Source organism: Lampris incognitus, chromosome 16 (genome assembly GCF_029633865.1).
Source record: "Lampris incognitus isolate fLamInc1 chromosome 16, fLamInc1.hap2, whole genome shotgun sequence".
In the NCBI taxonomy this organism is placed as follows: Eukaryota; Metazoa; Chordata; class Actinopteri; order Lampriformes; family Lampridae; genus Lampris; species Lampris incognitus.
Window position 1 is genome coordinate 19,662,270 of NC_079226.1, and position 21,652 is coordinate 19,683,921.

General features: G+C 47.9%; 1 protein-coding gene across 1 annotated transcript in view; it reads right to left on the reverse strand.

Annotated features, from left to right (window-relative positions):
• Window positions 1-21,652, reverse strand: part of esrrb (estrogen-related receptor beta) — a 50,282-nt gene that overhangs the window by 7,071 nt on the left and 21,559 nt on the right. Inside the window, exons 4-6 of the mRNA XM_056295780.1 lie at window positions 19,679-19,795; window positions 11,465-11,575; window positions 10,775-10,936 (exon numbers count right to left, since the gene is read on the reverse strand). Of these exons, the coding sequence (XP_056151755.1) occupies window positions 10,775-10,936; window positions 11,465-11,575; window positions 19,679-19,795 (390 nt within the window). The remainder of the gene's footprint in view (window positions 1-10,774; window positions 10,937-11,464; window positions 11,576-19,678; window positions 19,796-21,652) is intronic.

The following is a 21,652-nucleotide window of genomic DNA, read 5'->3' on the forward strand; positions in this document are numbered from 1 at the left end:
CCCCGGCGGCGTGCAGTACATGCCACGGCACATGTTAGCACAGGCTGTTTAATTTTAAATGCGCCGGGGATGTTTCTGTTTGACGCCGGTGTCAGACCACTTGAGGGGGCTTTACTGTAAGCGAGGACAGTAAATCGGTGCAAAGGTCTGGAAGAGACAAAGCCGTGTGGTTTACCCCTTGTTTCCTGTCACACAGCGACTGGTGCGGGGGGGGGGATTAGCACCCACACACATCCTCATTGGAGGGGTGGAGGACGTGACACGCGCTCAGATGTGTGCCGAGGGAGGTAATGAGGGAACACACACACACACACACACATATATATATATATACACACACATGGGGGGGGTCACATGACATGGTTCAACCCCATGTGTGAGGACATGCTTAAAATGTGTCCCCCAGTCAAAAACAGCAGCTGGATGAGAGGAAACAGGTTGTCCATCATCAAACCTCAGTCATCCCCCCTTTAAACACGTCTACACATGCTTAGAATAGAACGCTAACACAAACAACAACAATAACAACAACAACTAAACCAGCCACCAGATCCTCTGAAGATGAGGTGTGAGAAATTCAAACACATTAAGAGGGTACAGGGAGGAAAGGGGGTGGGGGGAGAGAGAGAGCGAGCGAGAGAGAAGCAGATAGCCAGATACCCATCTCATCCTTTTTTCCCCTCGTACTACCCTTCAGCTGTCAATAAACTGTGTGAAGCCGTTCCCTCTCTCCCCCTCCATCTCTCAGACCGCCAGCGTGGAGCCCAGACGCCGAGCGCCCACGGGCGGTCCATTCTGACAGCATATTAGTCCCTTCAATTCAATCCCTGATTAAAATGATTGCCTTTACAAGTTTGCTGCGGCCGTGCTATCTGCCGCGGCGTGATTAAGAGGCGATAGATTACAGTATTGACCAGGCCACTCACCGCACCCCTGCCCCGCGCTTCTCTTAAATATAAACCATCTCACTGGAGCTCAGTCTCCACCCTGATGTTTATCTGCACCACCTCCCCGAATACCACAAACACGCACCTGCAAAAACCCATAAATACATGCATGTGTGTGGCCACACACACACATACACACACACACACACACACATACACACACACACACACACACATAGAGAGAGACCTGCAGGTTGAGATGAATGGAAGACATGACAAGAAAGAGTGAGAGAAAGTGGAAGAGAAGAGGAAGAGAAAAGTGAGAGAGGCTAAAAGAAAAGAAGAGCGAGAGAGAAGAGCGCGAGGGAGAGAGAGATAGGAAGAGAGAGAGAGAGGCAGAGAGAAAAGAAGAGTGACGGAGAAGAGAGAGAGATAGGCAGAGAGAGAGAGAGACAGAGCAAGAGAGGCAGAGAGAAAAGAAGAGTGAAGGAGAAGAGAGAGAGAGCGAGAGAGAGAGAGAGAAGGGGGTACCTGAGTGTTCAATTTCCCTTATCGTGGTGATGACCAGAGGAGGGGAAGAGCTAGAGGATACATTCATTAACAGATTGTGATCAGAATGTGAGGGCCTTCACATTGTGAAGGGGAATCAATAGGCGGTAGGATGGAGTGCTCTGATCAAACACAGAACGGCGCTGGCCTGCGCTGGCCAGATGGCCACACCGTCGCAGCAGCGTCCAGGCCAAATTAGACAGCACAACACACCAAGTGTGGAAAGCACTCCAGAAAGTTCACCATCATCGGCGGCGGCAAGAAGTCACATTTTGCAAAGGCTTGTATGTACCACTACACGTTTTGAAGAGGCATCTTGAAATCTTTTTGTCCTGTGATGTCCTCATCTGCATACGTGGCCATTCAATTGGACAGAATGTGGACTGGCCAGAGGGAAATTGTCATGCAAGCACGGACGCGGTCTTGATTGCTGCATCAGGTTGGCATCGCAATCACAGGCAAAGCTTTGTCCAGCCTTTTAATACCACGGAGGACTCAAGCGGAACTAAAGCCCTGCTCCCAGTGTGACAGCGGCCTCGTTCAGGGCTTGTTGGAGAGGCTTTAGAGCTGCTCCGATATGGCAGACACCTCTCAGCCATATGCAGAGGCAGAGCCCAGCAGCCTACAATTACCTTTGACGCTAAAAGTCCTTGAATTTAATCCACTGTTGTGAGATGGAGAAGGTGGTGTTTTTCCTCCCTGTTCCTTCCCCTCTCTTCAGGGCCTAAATTATCGCTCCAAATGGGATCTCGTGTCGTTGCCTCGCCTTTTTCCACTCAATTTAATCGAGTAATGAAGTGACTTCCCGACTCCGCGGGTCACACAGCGCTCCGGCCGCCACACTCTGAAGGCGGCCCGGTTAAGTGCCGTCAGAGTGGGTGATTTCCTCTAATGAAATATCAATATTTACATCTTCATTTCCAGCCCACTGCCTTGGCGGGGTTTGACCAAACATGACACAATATTGACCAAATCGGAGGGGCCTGTCTGCGCACTTGCCGGGCCTTTTCCACACCACTGCTGAGCGCACCGGCAGCTCTCGGTCGGAAAGACTTCTCGGCATGGCGAGAACAGGGAGGTAACCATGCAAACTTTCCCTTCGTCCACTTGCGGTTAAGCACCGTAATCTCTGATTTGCAACGTGTACAAGAAAGTGACTACTTTTTTTTTGTTTTGGGGAATTTTCCCCCTTTTCTCCCCAGTTGTATCCAGCCAATTACCCCACTCTTCCAAGACGTCCCGGTCGCTGCTCCACCCCCTCTGCAGATCCGGGGAGGGCTGCAGACTACCACATGCCTCCTCCGATACATGTGGAGTCGTCAGCCGCTTCTTTTCACCTGACAGTGAGGAGTTTCGCCAGGGGGACGTAGCGCGTCGGAGGATCATGCCATTCCCCCTCCGCCCTGAACAGGCGCCCTGACCGACCAGAGGAGGAGCTAGTGCAGCGACCAGGACACATACCCACGTCCGGCTTCCCATCTGCAAATACAGCCAATTGTGTCTGTAGGGACGCCCGACCAAGCCGGAGGTAATGCGGGGATTCGAACCAGCGATCCCCGTGTTGGTAGGCAACGGAATAGACCGCTACGCCACCCGGACGCCCCCAGAATGATTTCATTTATGCTGCGGGAGCGTTGCTGAAATTCAACCCCAAGGAAGGAAAACGAATGTAGGTGAGGAAAAAAAAAAAAAACCCAAAGAAAAATACACCACACAGCATCACAGCTGACCATGCTGCAACAACACAACATCATTCATAGCTCGCAATTGAAAACAGAACTGCCAAGCACCAGCTAGGGAGCCAAAAACCCCACATCCCCTCTCCCTTTATCTGTGCAAAGGCCCTTGGCTGTTGGCAGGGGGGGGCAGACCAAACCCACAGACGGCTGGCTCAAACGCCTCGCACAGATTAATCAGACCACTGTTTCATCTGCCGGAGCACAGGACGACCCAAAATGAAATGCTGGAGATTTCTGTTGAGCTGGAGTTCATATTCTATTAATTTATTATTGTTTCCCTCTCCCCGAGGGCCATTAGCGCGGGTAATAAAAAGAGATGTAATTACGAGGCATGGTGGCCCCCTCCAGCTGCAGCCCCCTCGTAATTCACCCTCAATCAAACGACAAGAGCAGACAGAGGGAGGGAGAGCGAGAGAGAGAGAAATGGCGAGAGACGGAGGGAAAGAGGAAGAGAGATTGAGGAGAGCGACAGAAAGAGGAGAGAGAGAGAGAGAGAGAGAGAGAGAGAGAGAGAGAGAGAGAGAGAGAGAGAGAGAGAGAGAGAGAGAGAGAGATATGGCCCAGGGAAGAAGATAAGGGAGAGAGAGAGAGAGAGAGAGCCCATGAAAGAGAGGATGAGGGGGAAGGAGGCGAGAGAGGGAGCGATAGAGAGGGGAGAGAGTAATTCAGGTTGGACAGGGGCTGATCTATCATGGCCAGCTATCAGAGGGACAAGCAGGCCCTGAAGACTTCTGCCCAGCGGCAATCTCACCTCAGCCAAGTCAAGTGCTCTCCAGGCTCCGGTCCCTAACAGGACCCCAGAGGTTCAGCTCATCTTTTTTTTCTTTCTCTTTTTTTCTTTCAAACTGAGCCATATGACCATGTTGCCATAAGCTTATTCTATATCAAAGCTGCTATTTAACTCCCTATAACCTTATAAAAGAGGACAGGAGGAAAAAGATGTGTGTATCTCTGATTTGTATAGGCTCGTGTGACCTGGCTGACTGACTCGCACTGTAGTATACAGGAGGGAAAGAAAATCTAGACCAGATTAATCACAGTGTGTGTGTGTGTGTGTGTGTGTGTGTGTGTGTGTGTGTGTGTGTGTGTGTGTGTGTGTAACTTGCAGCTGCCCGCCATGATTCTTCCTGAATTTACATGACAGTGTCAGGGGGACCCAATCAATAGCAGCTGGGTAATAAATTGCTGCGCTTGACATAAATAATTTGACCTGGGCCCCGGCCACACGGAACAGAAACGGCTCACTTATGGCCCCTGGCTTTTGGTGGTGGACGCCGATGTGACGACGCAAAGGATATTTACCACTGAACAAAAACCATGTCAATACAAACTAAGTTTAGACAATGAGCAAGAGCTTGTTGACTGATAATCAGCCCTGTCCTTTTTGAGCCTCACTGCTCACTTTCACGAGAGGTGGCCGCGGGCCTCCCTTCAACGCGATAACCAGCCCATTATTCCATTGTAAGTGACTGGGGAATGGGTGATTTGACCAGCAGCCTGTGAACGTTATGGGGCTGAGTAACGTTAAATACAGTAATCCCCTCGTCTTAATCTGCATCTTCTGACCCTGTGACCCGAGCATGGGAGTCTTTAGCCCTCCCCAGGGTCCCACTGCCCTCCACTGATGTTATATATCTCTGTTTAGCCCCAAAGACCAGGACGAATTGGGCTTTAATCACTGCCATAATTACACATAATTTATCTCTGCTGCCAGCCAGCAATGCTGCTTAATGAGGGACGGTGCTTTGCAGATGATGACTTAAAGGCACAACGGCGTACAACATTTCATACAGAGGCTGTTACTTAAAAAAAAAAGAAAAAAGGAATGAATTAATAAATTTTAAAAGTTATACAAATGCCGTTGCTTTGCATGATTTCGCTATTCATTTTTACCTACAGTATGAGCAGCATGCCGACATCATGGTGATGCTACACATATTGGTACCCGCTATCTTGCTCAGGTACCTCAGTGACTAAACGAGGCCTTCCCCCGCACCGCCTGACAGATGTCTGCTTCCTGCCCTGCACCCCTCTGGCTGCCCTCTTGCCTCCGACGACCCCCCCCCCCCCCATCCCATCTCAATCTCCCGACAGCTTTTCCACCTTCCTCTTGCTCTCCTGGCCGGGCTCAGGCCTCAGCATCCACCTGATTGCTCAATCTATCTTTATCTCCTGTGTTGAAGCCTACGTCAGAGGGTAAATTGAATATACTAAGAGCTGTCTGTTGGTGTCTATATTTAATAAAGTACACTGATGAGGTGCTGATTTATTGCCCGGCAGTATTCACACTCTATTACAAGGAGATTACGCAGCTTGAGTGGGATCAGGCTGGCAACACAGTAAGTAGATTTCACAATTTAATAGCAAAGAGAAAACAGGAGCTCAGAGGGGGCCGAGGGTGGGTGCACGTGTGGGGAGGTGTTGCTGGCGGGTGGGTGGTTATGGTGGTAGTTTGGGCTGATACAAACACGACAACATACAAGAACAGGCATAATCTCTTTTTAAGATTGCTGCCTCCCCGCTGACGGCTAAGAAGGGCAGCTGGATAGCTCAGTAGGTATAAGAAGGCCAGCTTTCCCGCTGGAGAGCGGGGGTTCAAACCCTGGTTGGGACGAGTCTCCGGTAAGAGTCCGTGGCTTAGACTCCTAATGCTATACAAGCCAAATACCTCTCAGATGTACGTCGCTTTGGATAAAAGTGTCTGCTAAATGAAATCGCAAATTGTAAATTGTAAGAAGGCAGCCGCTCGGCTGTCTGTCAAATACAGAGCTGATGAACTGAAATCCAATAAAGCAGAGATGATGAACACTCCCAAAAGATCTGTAATGAACAGAACAACGCAAACAAGGAATGCTCATTAGATTCGTCTGGTCTAAATCTAATGCAAATGCAGAAACACACAAGGAGACGGTTATAATAATAATAATAATAATAAGAAGAAAACAGCAATGAGTGCATTACCAGTTTGAATTTCTTAAATGAATGGGCAAACAACGTTAAATATAAACAAATAACATAAATCAATGATATTGTAAATACCAAGGATTATATGCAAGAGCGGCAATGGGTGTGTTTGCATGTAAGGCGAGCTTTAGAGAGGGAGCAGCGAATGTTTGCTCTGCCTTTCAGCTCCACCAGCATTACCAGCTGAAAAGCTTCCTGCCTGGGGAGCCGGGATGGGAAGGATGCTGTGACAGCAGGTGACGATGAGCATCTCTTGTTCCAGCAGCCTCTACATATTGGAGCGTTAACATTCCCGGTGTGGCTGGAATGGGTGAGGGGATGGGGGCTAAAGCGCTCACACTGGCATCCCCCTCTATGGCAATCATCACTTTGGCATATAGCATCAGTGTCAAGGAGATGAACTGGTTCCGTAGTATTGATGCTGTCTTTTTACTTAGCTCCTCCGTGAACCTCTTGGACGGAGAGAAACACAGCTTTAGGGGATGGGAGGGGGACAGAGGGGTGGACAGCGGACTGCTATGTGTGTCAAAGGTTGTTAGCACCTTAGGAACAACAAGCCATCTGTCAGCATCCCCTAACACCGCTCCTAATAAGCCTGCCCCCTCCGGACAACAGCCACTTTAGCCTCTGCTTCACGATGCTATTTGGAGCAGAGACGCCAATGTCCAAAACCTCCACAGTGATTCTAACTTGATCAGAGGCAGACACAAGAATGAGGCCAAGGCAGTAACGTAAAGAGATGCAGAAGCAGACCTATAAAACGTTCATACTTGCTTAAAATGTCTTTATATCTTATCTGCATCATACTACGAGGTAAGATAGGGGCGTCCAGGTGGCATGGCAGTCTATTCCATTGCCTAATAACACGGGGCTTGCCGGTTTGAATCCCCGTGTTACCTCCGGCTTGGTCAGGGGTCCCTACAGACACAATGGCCGTGTCTGCAGGTGGGGAGCTGGATGTGGGTATGTGTCCTGGTCGCTGCACTAGCGCCTCCTCTGGTCGGTCGGGGCACCTTTTCGGGGGAGACGGGGAACTGGGGGGAATAACGTGATCCTCCCACGTGCTATGGCCCCCTGGCAAAACTCCTCACTGTCAGGTGAAAAGAAGCGGCTGGCGACTCCACATGTATTGGAGGAGGCATGTGGTAGTCTGCAGCCCTCCCCGATCGGCACAGGGGGTGGAGCAGCAACTGGGACAGCTCGGACGAGTGGGGTAATTGGCCAAGTACAATTCGAAGAAAAAAGCAGGGGGGACTATGGTAAGATAGGCGTTAGTACAACAATAGCTTGATCTTATGAGTGAAACGGTATGTTCTTATTGTGCAGATATTAGTACAAAACTAGTGCGTTTCCCTCTTCCTCTTTTTGAAAATAATAGTAAGATGATAGAAATGTCATTGGACCTTACGGGGCAAAGATACCGTCTAGGCTCACAATATAGCTTCCCTGTTCTCCAATCACCCTCCGATTAGAAAATGACAGGGCCAATCCATTGCAAATTACAGCACTTTCTCAAATGTTAGCTGTGAAAAGGGGCAATTAAAAGTCAATTGGGAGAAGGTAAGTGCCCATTTACACGACATCTAAATTGTTAAATTTGGACTTTTGGTCATTTGCACATCTGTCAATGGTCTAATCAATTTGGTCTTCTTCATAATGAACTGTTAATCTTTTTAATTCCATTGCCAAAGGCCACAAAAATCTATCAGAATGCAATCAGCAGTTCTTCCCCTTTCCCGTCTTCTCCCAGAGCAGATAGAGAGAGAAATATGGCAGGGGCTGAGTGTGGTAGACTGCCCTGGGGTGCTGCTGGTGCATGGAGTGTTAGTGTATGGAGTCTCGCTCAGCCACTGAACCATCTCTGATCAGGTTCAGCCATGTACAACTCAATTATGCAGCCATTTCATGGCCAGAGGAGAGCCACTGTCCTAATACAGAGAAACAGACCACGTTTCCGGTTGAACTGGAAGTTTTTATTTAAGAGTCAAATTATCTTTTTTGTGGAGGTGAGTGTGTCGATCTGAAGATTAAGTGTGTGTGTATGTGGATGTGCACAGCACACACAAGTGCGTGCATGCATGAGCAAAGATGCTGATCAGAATAATCTACTTATACTCATCATCATCTCACAGGTAGCGTCTTTAGCAGAACTGCTTAGTCAATGCCAATTGTTCATTCACGGTTGGGACAGCCGGATGCTCGGGCTTAGCGCCTCCGTTTTTGGGTTAGATGATCATCATCATGGACGCATTCAGCGTGACAAACCCTGTGCCACAATGTGCACAGCAAATCCCATTAAGATGGACTCTATCCACTGCACAACAGGCATTAGGATAATCTAATTAACACAGTACGTGAAACCTATAACACTCACAAAACCTAGGTAAAGTACACCCTTACTAAATCGGCATACACTGCACTTGAGAAATGCCAATTAAACCGTTACAGGTACATTTTAATAATGAAAAGCTTTTCTCCTGGCCCACTGTATGACAACATATAAGCAGAAAAACAATAATCCCAGTCGTATACAGTTTAAGTAAGGTTGCTGTAATAACGCCACCTGTCTGTGTGAGTCAACTGCCTCAAATGACCTGCGAAGTTTTCCATGCATTTTAATGAACTATAAAAGGATGACGGGTGTTTTTGCATCTATGTGTGTGTGGGTGTGCCTTGTATACCTGAGTGAGTGAAGCCTCCAACAGACCTACAATATGTGTCTTTTCACAAGAATGAGTTATCAGGTCTGTGTGCCTGTGTTGGCGTGCGTGTGTATATCTCTCATGCCGGTAAGTTTTGGGTCACATCGATAACAGTGTGTTATTGGGTCATTCGTGATCCAGTCCTGAGTAAGCTCCTTGGTTAAACTCTCGGCTTGCTGACTATGCAGGGGCCATGGGGAGTGATATGGACAGTTTGGACAGGGACGGTACAGGGGTTGAGGCCGGAGCTGGGAGCATATCCATCCCTAATCTCCTTACAACCAGATCTGTACCTGATTAATACCCCTCCTTCTGAGAAATACGCTAATACCTTTCCAGGTGCGTAATACACAGGCCTGGGTCAGTGACCCAGGCCTGTGTATTACGCACCAGTGGGCCAGCTTGAGCTCACCTTACTACGCTGAAAAGACATGGGCCTTATAAAATCTCTGAATGGGTTTTCAATCCCCACCCCCCTTTTTTCCCTCCCCGATCGTACTTTGCCAATTACCCCACTCTTCCGAGCCATCCCGGTCGCTGCTCCACCCCCTCTGTCGATCCGGGGAGGGCTGCAGGCCACCACATGCCTCCTCCGATACATGTGGAGTTACCAGCTGCTTCTTTTCACCTGACAGTGAAGAGTTTCACCAGGGGGATGTAGCGCGTGGGAGGATCACACTATTTGCCCCCAGTTCCCCATCCCCCAGAACAGGTGCCCTGGCCAAACAGAGGAGGTGCTAGCGCAGCGACAAGAACACATACCCACATCCGGCTTCCCACCTGCAGACATGGCCAATTGTGGCCACAGGGACGCCTGAGCAAGCCGGAGGCAACACAGGGATTCAAACTGGGGTTTTCAATTCATCATCTGAATAAACGAATATGAGACCAAATCAAAGGGAAACCTGGCCCTAAAGACTACGCATGCAAATTGGGTATGTGTGTGTGCCTATGTGTGTTTATGTGTGTGATGGGCAGCATTCAGTACAACACTACCCTCTCCCAGTGGCCCCACATGCTGACAGCTCTGTCCCCGTCCAAGTTATGCTGATGAGAAGAAGAGGGTATATGGAGGCAACACTGAGGGACACATTCATTTAGTGTGCTACCTCTCCATGCCTACCGCACTGTAATGTTATAGACTTATGGAGGGTCAAGCTCAAGATCAAGGAGAATCTGCTTTGGTTGCAAAAAAACAGCCGCTAAACAATGTGTTCTCTGTCAAAATCACAGGAAAACTCTTGAAGGAAGCAAAATCTCTGCTGACGTGAGGCGCTGTAGCCTTAATTCAACAGCCTCTTATAACCTAACACCTCGTCTATCAGAATGTCTATGGGGCAGGGAAGAAACATGATTATGCCCATCAATAATTCAATGGAGGTGTGTGCTGGTGTGTGCACGTTTGCGCGCGAGCATGAACGTGTGTGAAGTGTGAGTGTGTGTGGCGTGTGAGGCAAGTGTGCACGCTCGCATTTGTGTGTGTGTGTCTGCGTGAGAGCCACCGAGCGCCCGCACATGCACATGTGCGAGATGTTATGTCTTGTTTGATTGGGTAGGTCCCCGGTTCTGCTCTAAATCTCCCTTGTGATTGGGATATATATTGGCACCAGGTCCGCGGCCCCCCTCCACATTCAATGTGGGGATTTTAGCTGCACTCTATTGATTTGTTTCAAGCAAAGCTGTGGCCATTTTGCCTCATCCCTGGTGCCCACTCCATCCCCCCCAGGGCGCGTGAGCTTCTGACATTAATTATCTGTGTGTGCATGTGGATTCACGCACGTTTATATATATATATATATATATATACGCCAAATGCGCGGGAGAGCATGGCAAGGAGAATATGACAACCACTGAGAATGTGAATTACAGCTCAGGAGAAGAAAGGAAGAATGAAAGGAAGAAGGAAAGAGGAGAGAGAACATTACTTGCCTACCTGGGATGTGTTTGGCCCAGCCGATGATAACCACCAGCTCGCGGTCGGCCAGGTCACATAGTGTGGTCAAAGCCTTGATGTCGCTCTCCGGCATAGTGGGGTCAGGCATGGCATAGATCTTCTCTGGCTCCGCCACCAACAGGTGAGACACTATCTTTGTGACTGAAGACGAAGGAGGAGGGGAGGGGCAGGTGTCAAAGCAGAGGTCAAAGGTCACATTGCTGCAAAGATGCACCACACTGAGAAGAATTGTGCGCCAGTAAAACTATTCAACACGTACTACTCTGCGGGAATGGCAATCTCCATTCTCTCTCTCTCTTTTCCCTTCCTCATTATACAGACTAATGGACAGAGTTTAAATTTGTATGAGTGAACTGAAAGCACTTATCTGTGTGTGTGTGTGTGTGTGTGGGGGGAGCATATGTGAAAATGTGAAGCACTGGTGTCCCCGAGCAGCTTCCCGTTGTTTAATATCGGTCATCTGCTCAGAGACTTATCATAATTCAGCTCTGACCAGAACAACACCTGGCCTATATTTCTGAACCGTATAACTCTCAGCCTTCCAAACACCGGAGAGAGAATGGCGAACATGAGGCTGGCCTAGAATCGCCGTAGCTTTACCTGCTTGCTGGCCAGGCAGAGGAGGGGCGGCGGAGGGAGACAATGGGCTAGTGACGGAGCAGTACTCACGGGGCTTTTTGGTGGGAGGGGGGAGCGTCAAGCCCAAGTACGGAGTGTTCTCCGCGTCCAGCCTCCTCTTGTACTTCTGTCTGCCCCCTCGCACTCGATCCAGACGTACGCCTGAGAGAGACAACAGTCAAACAAATATTTTAGGATTCACTGAGCCCAAAATAAACATCTGATAGATATTTATAGATATAATTAGGTACTGCATAATGCAGACAAAGGGTATGCAAAAGAAAATAGTCCATCTCTTCCTCTTTCTAATGATGCCAAGTCATTACTGAAAAATCATAGTGTTACACAAGATTTTGTAACGTGAAAGATTCAGAATAAAACCAAGATTTTGAGAGGTTTAGTCTCTAATCGGAATGAATGAATGAAGAATTGCAAAGGGACAGGGTAGTGTGTGTGTGTGTGTGTGTGTGTGTGTGTGTGTGTGTGTGGGCACGCCTGCGTGTGTGTGTCACAGGCACGGCTGCCTTCCCATATGTGGTCCATGCCTGGCTGGTCTACTGTGACACAGCTGAGCCTGGAGCAGGTCTAAACATATGAATATTTAACGCAGGGTCAATGATCTCACAGACTGGCCCTCTAATTATTTAGCTTTTGGGGTGAGGCAGACTGCATGCTAATTAGCTGCCAGCTACCTACCTCTTTGCATATGTGAGTGTTTGTGTTTACGTGCATGTGTGTGTGTGTGTGCGCGTGTGTGTCTATGTGAGCTCAGGTGTGAGGGGCTCTTCCGTATCCAGAGAAGAAAACTTAGCCTTCCTACAAGTGAGGACCTACTGGTAATACACACTGCACATTATAAAACACACCCACTGTCTTACGGTAGATAGATAGCTAGGTATAGCTTCTCATAAAATACCCTTATTTCACCCCTCTTTCACAGAGGTAGCACTGAGGCCTTATCACCTCCAGCCACACCTACAGGGCCAGGTCCCACACTGATACTGTAAATGTCAAGGCGGCCTCATCATAACATAAGTTATTTATTATCTCATTATTTGATAAGGATGTTTCCATTTGGATGTCTTTTCTATTCTATTAATTTTCAACATAGTTAGAATATTTCATCTGCCCTCTTCTATTTATTTGATACCACCGAGCTTGTATTTGCTTATTTAATGTAATTGTATGCAATCATTTACATCCTGCGCCTCCCACCCACCCACCGTGTTTTGGACCACTGTGTCACTCCTCACATATAGCTAAAACACACCTGATATCTTAATCCTGTTGACAGGGACAATCCCTTCAATTCTCCTCTTGTGCATAATGTAACCCCCAAACAAATTTATACGAGAGGGTAGCTGAGAAAAGCCTCAATGAGATGCTCGGGATGGGGGTGGGGGGGTGGGGAATTAATTTGTCAGCCTACCACGTCCTCTGAGCGAACAGCCCGCAGAGCCAGAGCACTTCCTTGATGATTTCATCACTTTATAACAGGGAGGACAGTATCAAACCTGGGCATTGTGCGGCCACTGCAAATGAGCCTAATACAATTTGCCCATCAGCCAGAGCTCTTGGACAGGATGAGTTTGGATGTGTCCCATGCTCAGCGATTGGAGGTCGCTGGGTGAATGGGGGAGGAAAAGGAGATGAATATAGTAATACTGAACCCATGCTCTTCATTTTACAAAGAGGAATATAACGGTTGATTTAGGGAAACCGCCCTAGATTTCATTCCTTATCTCACACAGCCGTAGTCCCTTTCCCCTGGTTTGTGTGGTGTACGGTGGTATGGGGAGGGGGTCCAGTAAACTGTATTATCTTGTAGCAGTAGAATAAAGTGATTTCTTCTACTTATAAGAATTATTTGATTCCCTTGAAACACAAATCTGATTAGGATTGTCTTTCAATTTCCTGACACTGACAACCCACTAACCTAATTACCCACAATTCCCAACAGAGGCTCATCCTTGCCGGGGAGCACGGGCGAATCAACCGACTACAGTACTTCACACGCACAAAAAAGTCGTAATTTCATCCAAACACACATCATGTCACGTGGATATTTTTACTATATATTACGAATTTATTTAAATATTCGAATACTTTCTTTTTTTAAATGAGAGTGATTCTTGTGTATGTGAGGGGCGAGGCAGGGGCTCGAGAGTGTTCTTTAAAAAGGTCTCGGGTGTGACGCTTGGGTTAAGTGCATCGTGCAACTTTCCCGATTCAGCGTCAGTGCTACTGTAACTGCGGGCATGGAAAATTCCTTTCGTCGAGAACCGTGACGTCACCGTTCTCCACGGTTTCCTCCCTCGCTCCAGAAGAGCGCGGCCGGTGCCGGGTGGATGGACGTGCTCCTTGCTTGTCGTGATCCTCTCTGCCGGCTGAGGCTGTGTCAGCCGGTACATAGCCAGTGCAAGGCTTCCGCAGTACACGGGTGCCTCTTTTAATTAGAATAGACTCGGCCATAATTAACAGATGCTGACAGGAATTAAAGCTTGGCACTAACCTGCCTCATTGTTGCTGTCCGACGAGGCTGCGCACAGACAGACAGAGGGGGAGAACGTATGATGAGGAGCAGCTAGGCCGCCTCATTGGCTCACATGGTCAGGCTTTACTGAGACATTTGTGAGGCGGTGGTCCTCGAAGCTTTAAGTGGTCTGACACTGACCGCTCGGTGTTACTCCCTCTAGTGTAAACAGAAGGTGTGTTACTACTGTGTGGCGAAGGTTGAGCACCACTGCGTCTATAGACATCTCACCGTGTTGTGGCCCGCTACGCGAGGGTGGTAGCGGGTGAGCTCGGGTATCATCTCTTCAAAGCATGGGTGTTGGGGGAGAGGGCTTTTGGCCAAGGCGGCTGGCATTTGTGCGCGGATTAGCACAGCCCTTAGGGCGGGGACTGGGGCCAGCTGACCTAGGGCTCTTCTTTCTCTCCAAAAACAATAATAATCCCCCTCCAAGCACACTCCTACAAAAGGGCCTGTCTTCACTCACTTTGTGTTGCTGGCCAGGGCAGGGGCCCTTATTTTGAGCCTCTCACCTGTTCTGGGTGTCTCTCCCTGGGGAAAGTGTCAGGATGTCTGGGATGGTTGGCAATGCCAAGGGGGGCTTAGGGGGACCCTATTTTAGCTGGGAAAATCAGAAGGCCACATGGCAAGGCATGGTGAACCCTGCCTTTCAAGGCAGCCGCCCCGCTAAACTGCCGTCAGCACTATTTCAAAGGGCCCCTGTTGCCAGCTTTGCATGCTTGTAAGCGTGTTGCAGCATTTTTAATCACGAGCAGTGATGAGCGAGGGCAACGGAAAAATGGTCACACGTTTGCCCGACTATCTCCTGACCCAAGGGGCTGTCATGCTGACACCCTCCTCACCTGCTCCATTTCCAGGTTAGCGTCACTATCCCGGGTCTGGCAACATACCTTCTTACACCATATGACCGATTACTTAAAAAACCCCAATGAGACAGAACCTTTACTGCAGAGATTCTGAAATTAAATCACATTTGTGCCAAAAAAAAAATCTTTAAGTTTGGTTTGTCTCTGTAAAAAAAACCTTTGAAAGCAAAGTAATCCCTTTCACAGGCAGTCAGGTGGACAGGCTTCTGTTTGTCAATGACACACAAAAGCCCGACTGATTCCTTGATTCTAGGGGCAGACAATATTACATCTAAGCACTCCGTATTTTTCTTTCCATCGCCATGGACGTACTGTATAGTATGTGTTTGTGTCCATTTATATGACAGGAATCTTAGTGACCATACATGTGAGAGTAGTGCGGTTTTATATGTATGTACTGTATGTGACTATGACATTAGACATCCCACTTTGGCTATTGTGGGATGTGGACGGTCTTTGCACGCCGGTGTGCTAAAATGAATGACATGCTGAGAGAGGTGTATTGTGTATCAGCCCCCCAGCCGCCCCGTGCTCCTTTGTTCAGCACATGTTCATGTCTGTTGCAATACTCTCACCTATCAGACAGGGGAATGGGGGAAGGATACCACTACCCTACTTTCTGAGCCCCCCCCCCCACACACACATACACACACGCGGGTGCACTTTGTTACGATCAACGCAGCAGATGTTTGCATAAAAAAACTGGTGCTAATTTATAAAAATGTCTCTTAAAAGTGCAATACTAAGAGTAGAGTACCACTACATGCAGAAATTACGTGCTTAATTGTTTGCTCTAATAGAATAGAATAGGATAGGATAGGATAGAATAGAATAATCTTTATTAGTCATTTTGTACATACATAGAAATGAAATTTACTCTCCGCATTTAACCCATCCTAGCTGTGTAGATAGGAGCAGTGGGCAGCCGCCATGCAGCACCCGGGGACCAACTCCAGTTCTTCTTGCCATTGCCTTGCTCAGGGGCACAGGCAGGAGGATTAACCCTTACATGCATGTTTTTTTTGATGGTGGGAGGAAACCAGAGCACCCAGAGGAAACCCACACAGACACGGGGAGAACATGCAAACTCCACACAGAAAGGACCTGGGACGGCCTGGGGTTTGAACCCAGGACCTTCTTGCTGTGAGGCAACAGTGCTCACCACTGGGCCACCGTGCCGCCCTAATTGTTTTGTACTATAACCAAAACAATATCTACTACCCCAAAATTCCTCATTTGGTTGAAAATCAGATATTTACACACTTAGATAATCTTAGGAGCATGTTTATTTTTTCAATAGTGTTAGATGCTGCAAAATGTTCTGTTGTTGTTCTCGGTCCATGTGCCTTCATGTTGCATCCAAGCCATATTCCTTGGCAGTCAATAGACTTAAACTTGAAAAAAAATATTAAGTATAATGTGAAGTATTTGTGTGCACGTGCATTTGTGTGTGTATGCATTTGTGTAACTGTGGATGGAGGCCTGTGTGAGTGAGCGAGGGTGAGAGGAAGACAGGGCAGAGAGCATCGGCCATTGAATGATGTCCATGTAATCTCTCAATAGTATCTGGTCTTCTCACTCACTCTAAGCTCTGATCCGTTTCCATTGATCAGAGGAAAAACCTGTTGCCCCTGACATTTGATTCTTTTATTGATCATTTCCTCCTTTATACAGTCAGAGGGGAAAGTACAGCGACAACACAGGTCTCTGGCAGATCCCCTATAAAGCAGATTTCTGAAGATAGTTTCCCCGACGCCTTCTCGCCACGCGTTACACCTCCTTATCGTGCGGTGATCAGTAACAAGCAAAAATGTACGTGGAGGCTATAATCAGAAACAATCAGGTCTGGCCTCTGGGTGTCTCAGCGGTATTGCCTAATATGTCTATTATGTGATTCTTTGAAAAACGATGACAGCTTGAAAGCTTCTGCTACGTCCATTGACGGCAGGTGGGGGCAGCACTCTACCTAGTCAGGAGTTGTAAAGTTATAATTAGGTGATTTTTCCATTGAGACAGAATGTGACCTTTCTGCAGTAATGGAAGTAAGTGGCAGCTTCAGTCACATGAGCGGTGGACATCTCCAGACCCTGGGCCCGAGCGTGGCGTTGAGCCGACGGCTTCATAGAGCTTATGGTGGATGAAGACCATGTGTTTCTCTTTCCATCTCATCTTGGTGACACGTAAAGGTTATGCAAAAATTCACTTCACATTGGTCCATTAATAGGTGCAAATGTTTCTTCTGAGGATTTTGTCTTTATGCGTGCTCAATAATCCAGGTAAGGAAATGACGGAAAGTTGAGTCAGTTCATCTTCGGTCATCAATAAACCAACGTTGTGTCCAGATGAATGATTTAACTTTCTGTGATTTGAGGATTTCGGTTTCAGTAGAAATCTGTGATTCGAGTGTGGCTGATGGCGACCACCGTGTAGGACTTCAATCAGTCAGTGGCTGCAGTACCCTGACGACGGCCTCCGTATTAAAGAGGAAGGGTCATTTCCATCCAGGAGATGTGCTGAATATACAGAAGAGTGCATTAGACTGTTGGACTTAGGTCTGCATATTTGAGTTTTACACTTTTTCTACACTGTCCTGACAGTGGTCATTCATTTACAGTCGTAGCAACATATTTTCGTGCTCGCTTTTTCATCAGGATGATATATTGGTGTACATTTTTCATCAGATAGTAATGCGATTACTCTGTCTTTCTGGCACCGTGTCTTTATCTGGCTGCATGCAGTGAAGGGGATTCTGTTACTGTGCGGGGATCCATACAGGCTATGTCTGCGGCTTCAGCTTGGAGACTCGAAATAAATACGTCTATAGATCCCACTCTCTAACGAATAACTGGTAAGACCCCTCCTGCATATTGTGCACTCGAGTTTGACAGAGATTTCAACGGAGCGTAAAAGGTCAAGAGAATTTGTTGACCACACTTAAAAGTGTTTTTTGGCTTGTTTGAAACTTGCGAATGCTCTCTGACCACGCTGCGACCTTTGTATGATAAGTATTCCTGCGGTAACCTCAGAGACTGCCACTTATTCATATAACAACCGTCGCATACCCTGTTCAACAATGAGGGATAGTCATACTTTGTAAAACAGAAGTGCCACTTGACCCACAGCCACCAGCACCCGAGGAGAGCGAGAAGTAACAATAACATGTTTCCTCACAGTCTCTGAGCTGCTCCCAGTGGATGGCTGAAAAAATATAACACCGCCTCAACCCCCCCAAGCCACATATCTTTTATTATTCATTTGCCTGGCCCTTAAGGAGCCACCAACAAGTGAGATAGTGCATGTGTGTATGTATGTGTGTGTGTGTGTGTGTGTGTGTGTGTGTGTGTTTGTGTGCCTGTGTGTGTGTGTGTGTGTGAGAGAGAGAGAGAGAGAGAGAGAGAGAGAGAGAGAGAGAGAGAGAGAGAGAGAGAGAGAGAGAGAGAGAGAGAGAGAGAGAGAGAGAGAGAGAGAGAGAGAGAGAGAGAAAATGCATGCAAACCCTTTTACTCATGCAATGGAGTAAAGAGAGAGCGAGTAGGGGCCTTCCCAGGAAGAGCAGCCCTGCCAAGGGGTCTCTGGGGGCAATGTGGGGGTAGGAGGGGGGGCAGCCAGAGAAATCCATCGGAAGCATGTTTAATTGTCACTGAATTCCCTGCTGGCATGACTTTAAAAAACCATCCACAGGAAGAGAGCTGAGATGTTCGGAAAACATTTAGTGGATCAATATGCCGGGGAGAGCTGAGACTGTGCCGAGCGTGCGCTCAGGGGCCCGGCTCGAGCCTTCCCAGTCGGAATACGGTTACATTTCTATTACTCAGACAGCAGCATCGACGTATTCAGCATATTTCTGTCCCCAGCTCAACTGCACATTATTTACTGCTCTGTTGGTAGGAGGGGGAGGGCAGGGGGACTGGGATCTGTTGTCGACGGCCAGCCAGCCGCATATGCATCTCTCACTCTGGGATGGTGGCTGAAAACTGCACTCATTGCTAATGCAATGAGGTGGCATGGCTCAGGAGGTACAGCGAGTTGTCTAGTAATCGGAAAGTGCCTGGTTCGATCCCTGGCTCCTCCAGAGAGTGCGTCGAAGACAGTGAACCCCTAACTGCTCCTGATGAGCAGGTTGGTGCCTTGCATAGCAACCTCCACCATCAGTGTATGAATGTGTGTGTGAACGGGTGAAGCGCTCTGAGTGGTCGGTAGACTAGAAAAGCGCCATATAAACGCTGCCCATTTACCACTTAAAGCAGTCTGGATGTTACCAGATGACTATCAGCCAAAGTGCAATGTCGTTGCATTCCCTTATGCAAATTTGACTGTCAAGTCGACGCAGGACTCTCGTGCACAGCTGAGAGTGCATAGCGTGTTACAATACAGTACAATAATTCCACTGACTACCAAAATGGGGATCGGCGGTTCGAATCCCCATGTTACCTCTGGCTTGGTTGGGCGTCCCTACAGACATAATTGGCCGTGTCTGCGGGTGGGAAGCCGGATGTGGGTATGTGTCCTGGTCACTCCACTGGCGCCTCCTCTGGTCAGTCGGGGCACCTGTTCGGGGGGGAGGGGGAACTAGAGGGGAATAGCGTGATCCTCCCACATGCTATGTCCCCCTAGCGAAACTCCTCACTGTCAGGTGAAAAGAAGCGGCTGGCGACTCCACATGTATTGGAGGAGGCATGTGGTAGTCTGCAGCCTTCCCCGAATTGGCAGAGGGGGTGGAGCAGCGACCGGCACAGCTCACAAGAGTGGGGTAATTGGCCAAATGCAATTGGGGAGAAAAAAAAGGTATGGGGGGGGGCAATACAGTACAATATCTACTTGTGGACATTGGGGCACACAAACAGGTCAGAGATTGGCTCTACTTACCTTCCTTGAGCATCCCCACTTTGAGACATTTCATGAAGCGACAAGCTTGACAGGATTTGCGTCTCCGTTTTGTAATCTCACACTCGTTTGTGGCGGGACAGCTGTATTCTATGTTGCCTGAAAAAAGAAAGAAGCAAAACATTTTAGCACTGACCTCAATCACGGGCTTTTTGGCCTATGTAAAATCCATTACATGCTAAAATAAAATCTTAATGCGCAGCAGGGAAATAAAATATTTAAGCATTAGGCACCATATTAGTTGGAGGCACTTCATTAGTCACCAAAGAGGTTTCAATACAAAACCTTGGGGTGCTGATACTGATGTAATAAATACCAGTGTGTACTCTTTGCAATATCAGATGGTCTATAATAAATCATATTTTGCCAACCAGGCATGAGCACTTTTAATCATATCCTATGAAGTCCATTTCAGTAACGCTCAACTAGGCTGTAGTGTCCTACAGCTCAAGGTAACTTCCAGCACTAAGGGCTGGGTAAGGAGTAAAAAACGGGAGTTTGGGTGGGGGTAGGCTATACTAGTCCTTCAGGACCCTTCAGTAGACGCCAACATGGCCCCACACTAAATTGGCCTCATTAATTCTGCACGTGTCCCCTCCAGGCCCCGGGTGCAGGCCGTGTCCCCCTGCGCTCGGAGGAGCCTGCCACTGCCTCAATAGCAGGCTAGAGAGCCGGGCATGCCGCCCCTGGCCACTTTACATAATACTTGAGCAGACCCAAACCTGTTGTTACCAGTGTTGCCATTGTTGACTATTTACATAGTGTACAGGCAAGAGGCCTTATGCATTATTCAACTGCAGCGTCTGATCCCAGGACGGCACAGTGCTGCACAATAAAAGAGCAGGTCCTGCTCTACACTAGCATTAGCAATAGAAAGGGCAGGCCAGCCAGGCAGTTCTGCTGCTCGTGTCTGATTCCCTACATTTTACTGTATTCAGGAGTTTTCAATAAAGGGTTTCAGTATAATGGCTCCTTCAGCCTAGGAATTTGAATCATCTCGACTCTGAATGCACTTTGAGCTTTGCAGCTTTTTGACATTGGCATTTATCTAAACGTTGCTGTCAAGCTTGTTTTATTTCTTTGGCAATGCAATGCAGAGTTCAGACATCCAGTAATGTGATATTGCAATATTGCAATCAAAATAGCCTTCGATAGTCGTATTCAATGACATATGAAAGCATATAGCAGTACTGCTGTCCATATTAACCATGCATGCTCACCCCCCCCCCGCACCCATGAATCTCCTGATATTGTACCTAGTGTCTGCTAATGGTTAGACAAACATTCATACACGAGCATTGAGATTCCACTCCACCACACACATGCTGCTCCACAGCTCCGACCCTCGCTCTGCGCTTCTGTACAGACAGAGCGGCGCACAATATTCCAGCAGCGTCCCTCCAACCAGTCCTCCAACCCCCTTTGACAACTTATGCAATTATGTTAACATTATTGGACAGATCAAGTGGAGGGTCCCAAGATGTTCTAAATAATTAGAAATTCCTCCTTATATCTGGGTTAGAAATCATTATGCTAATTCCCCCCATCTCATCGGGATTGGGGTAAATAAAGGTGTGAGAGACAGTGGCTGATGAGCTGCAAATGGACTCTCCTCTTCCTGTTTTCTCTATTGTCACAGCAGAGGCAGACCATAATAATCCTATCCATTTTCCATCTGCAGGGAAGAGGCAATCAGCACCCGCCTGCTGTGGAATCAATTCATCTCGACGCGTGCGTGTTGTTCTTGCTGGAGGTTTTTTTTTTCTTTCCTCTTTTGAAATATGCTATCGATTTACCAACTCATTTAGATGTACACTCTGATATCAAACAAATTCTGATTGCGAAATAGTGAAGAAAAAAACCTGGACGCTTTAATCTTATTGTCATTGCACCTCCTGAGACGCGCTTCGTGTAATTGCAATTGCCAATAGCCAGTAGACTGTTGGCACACGTGCA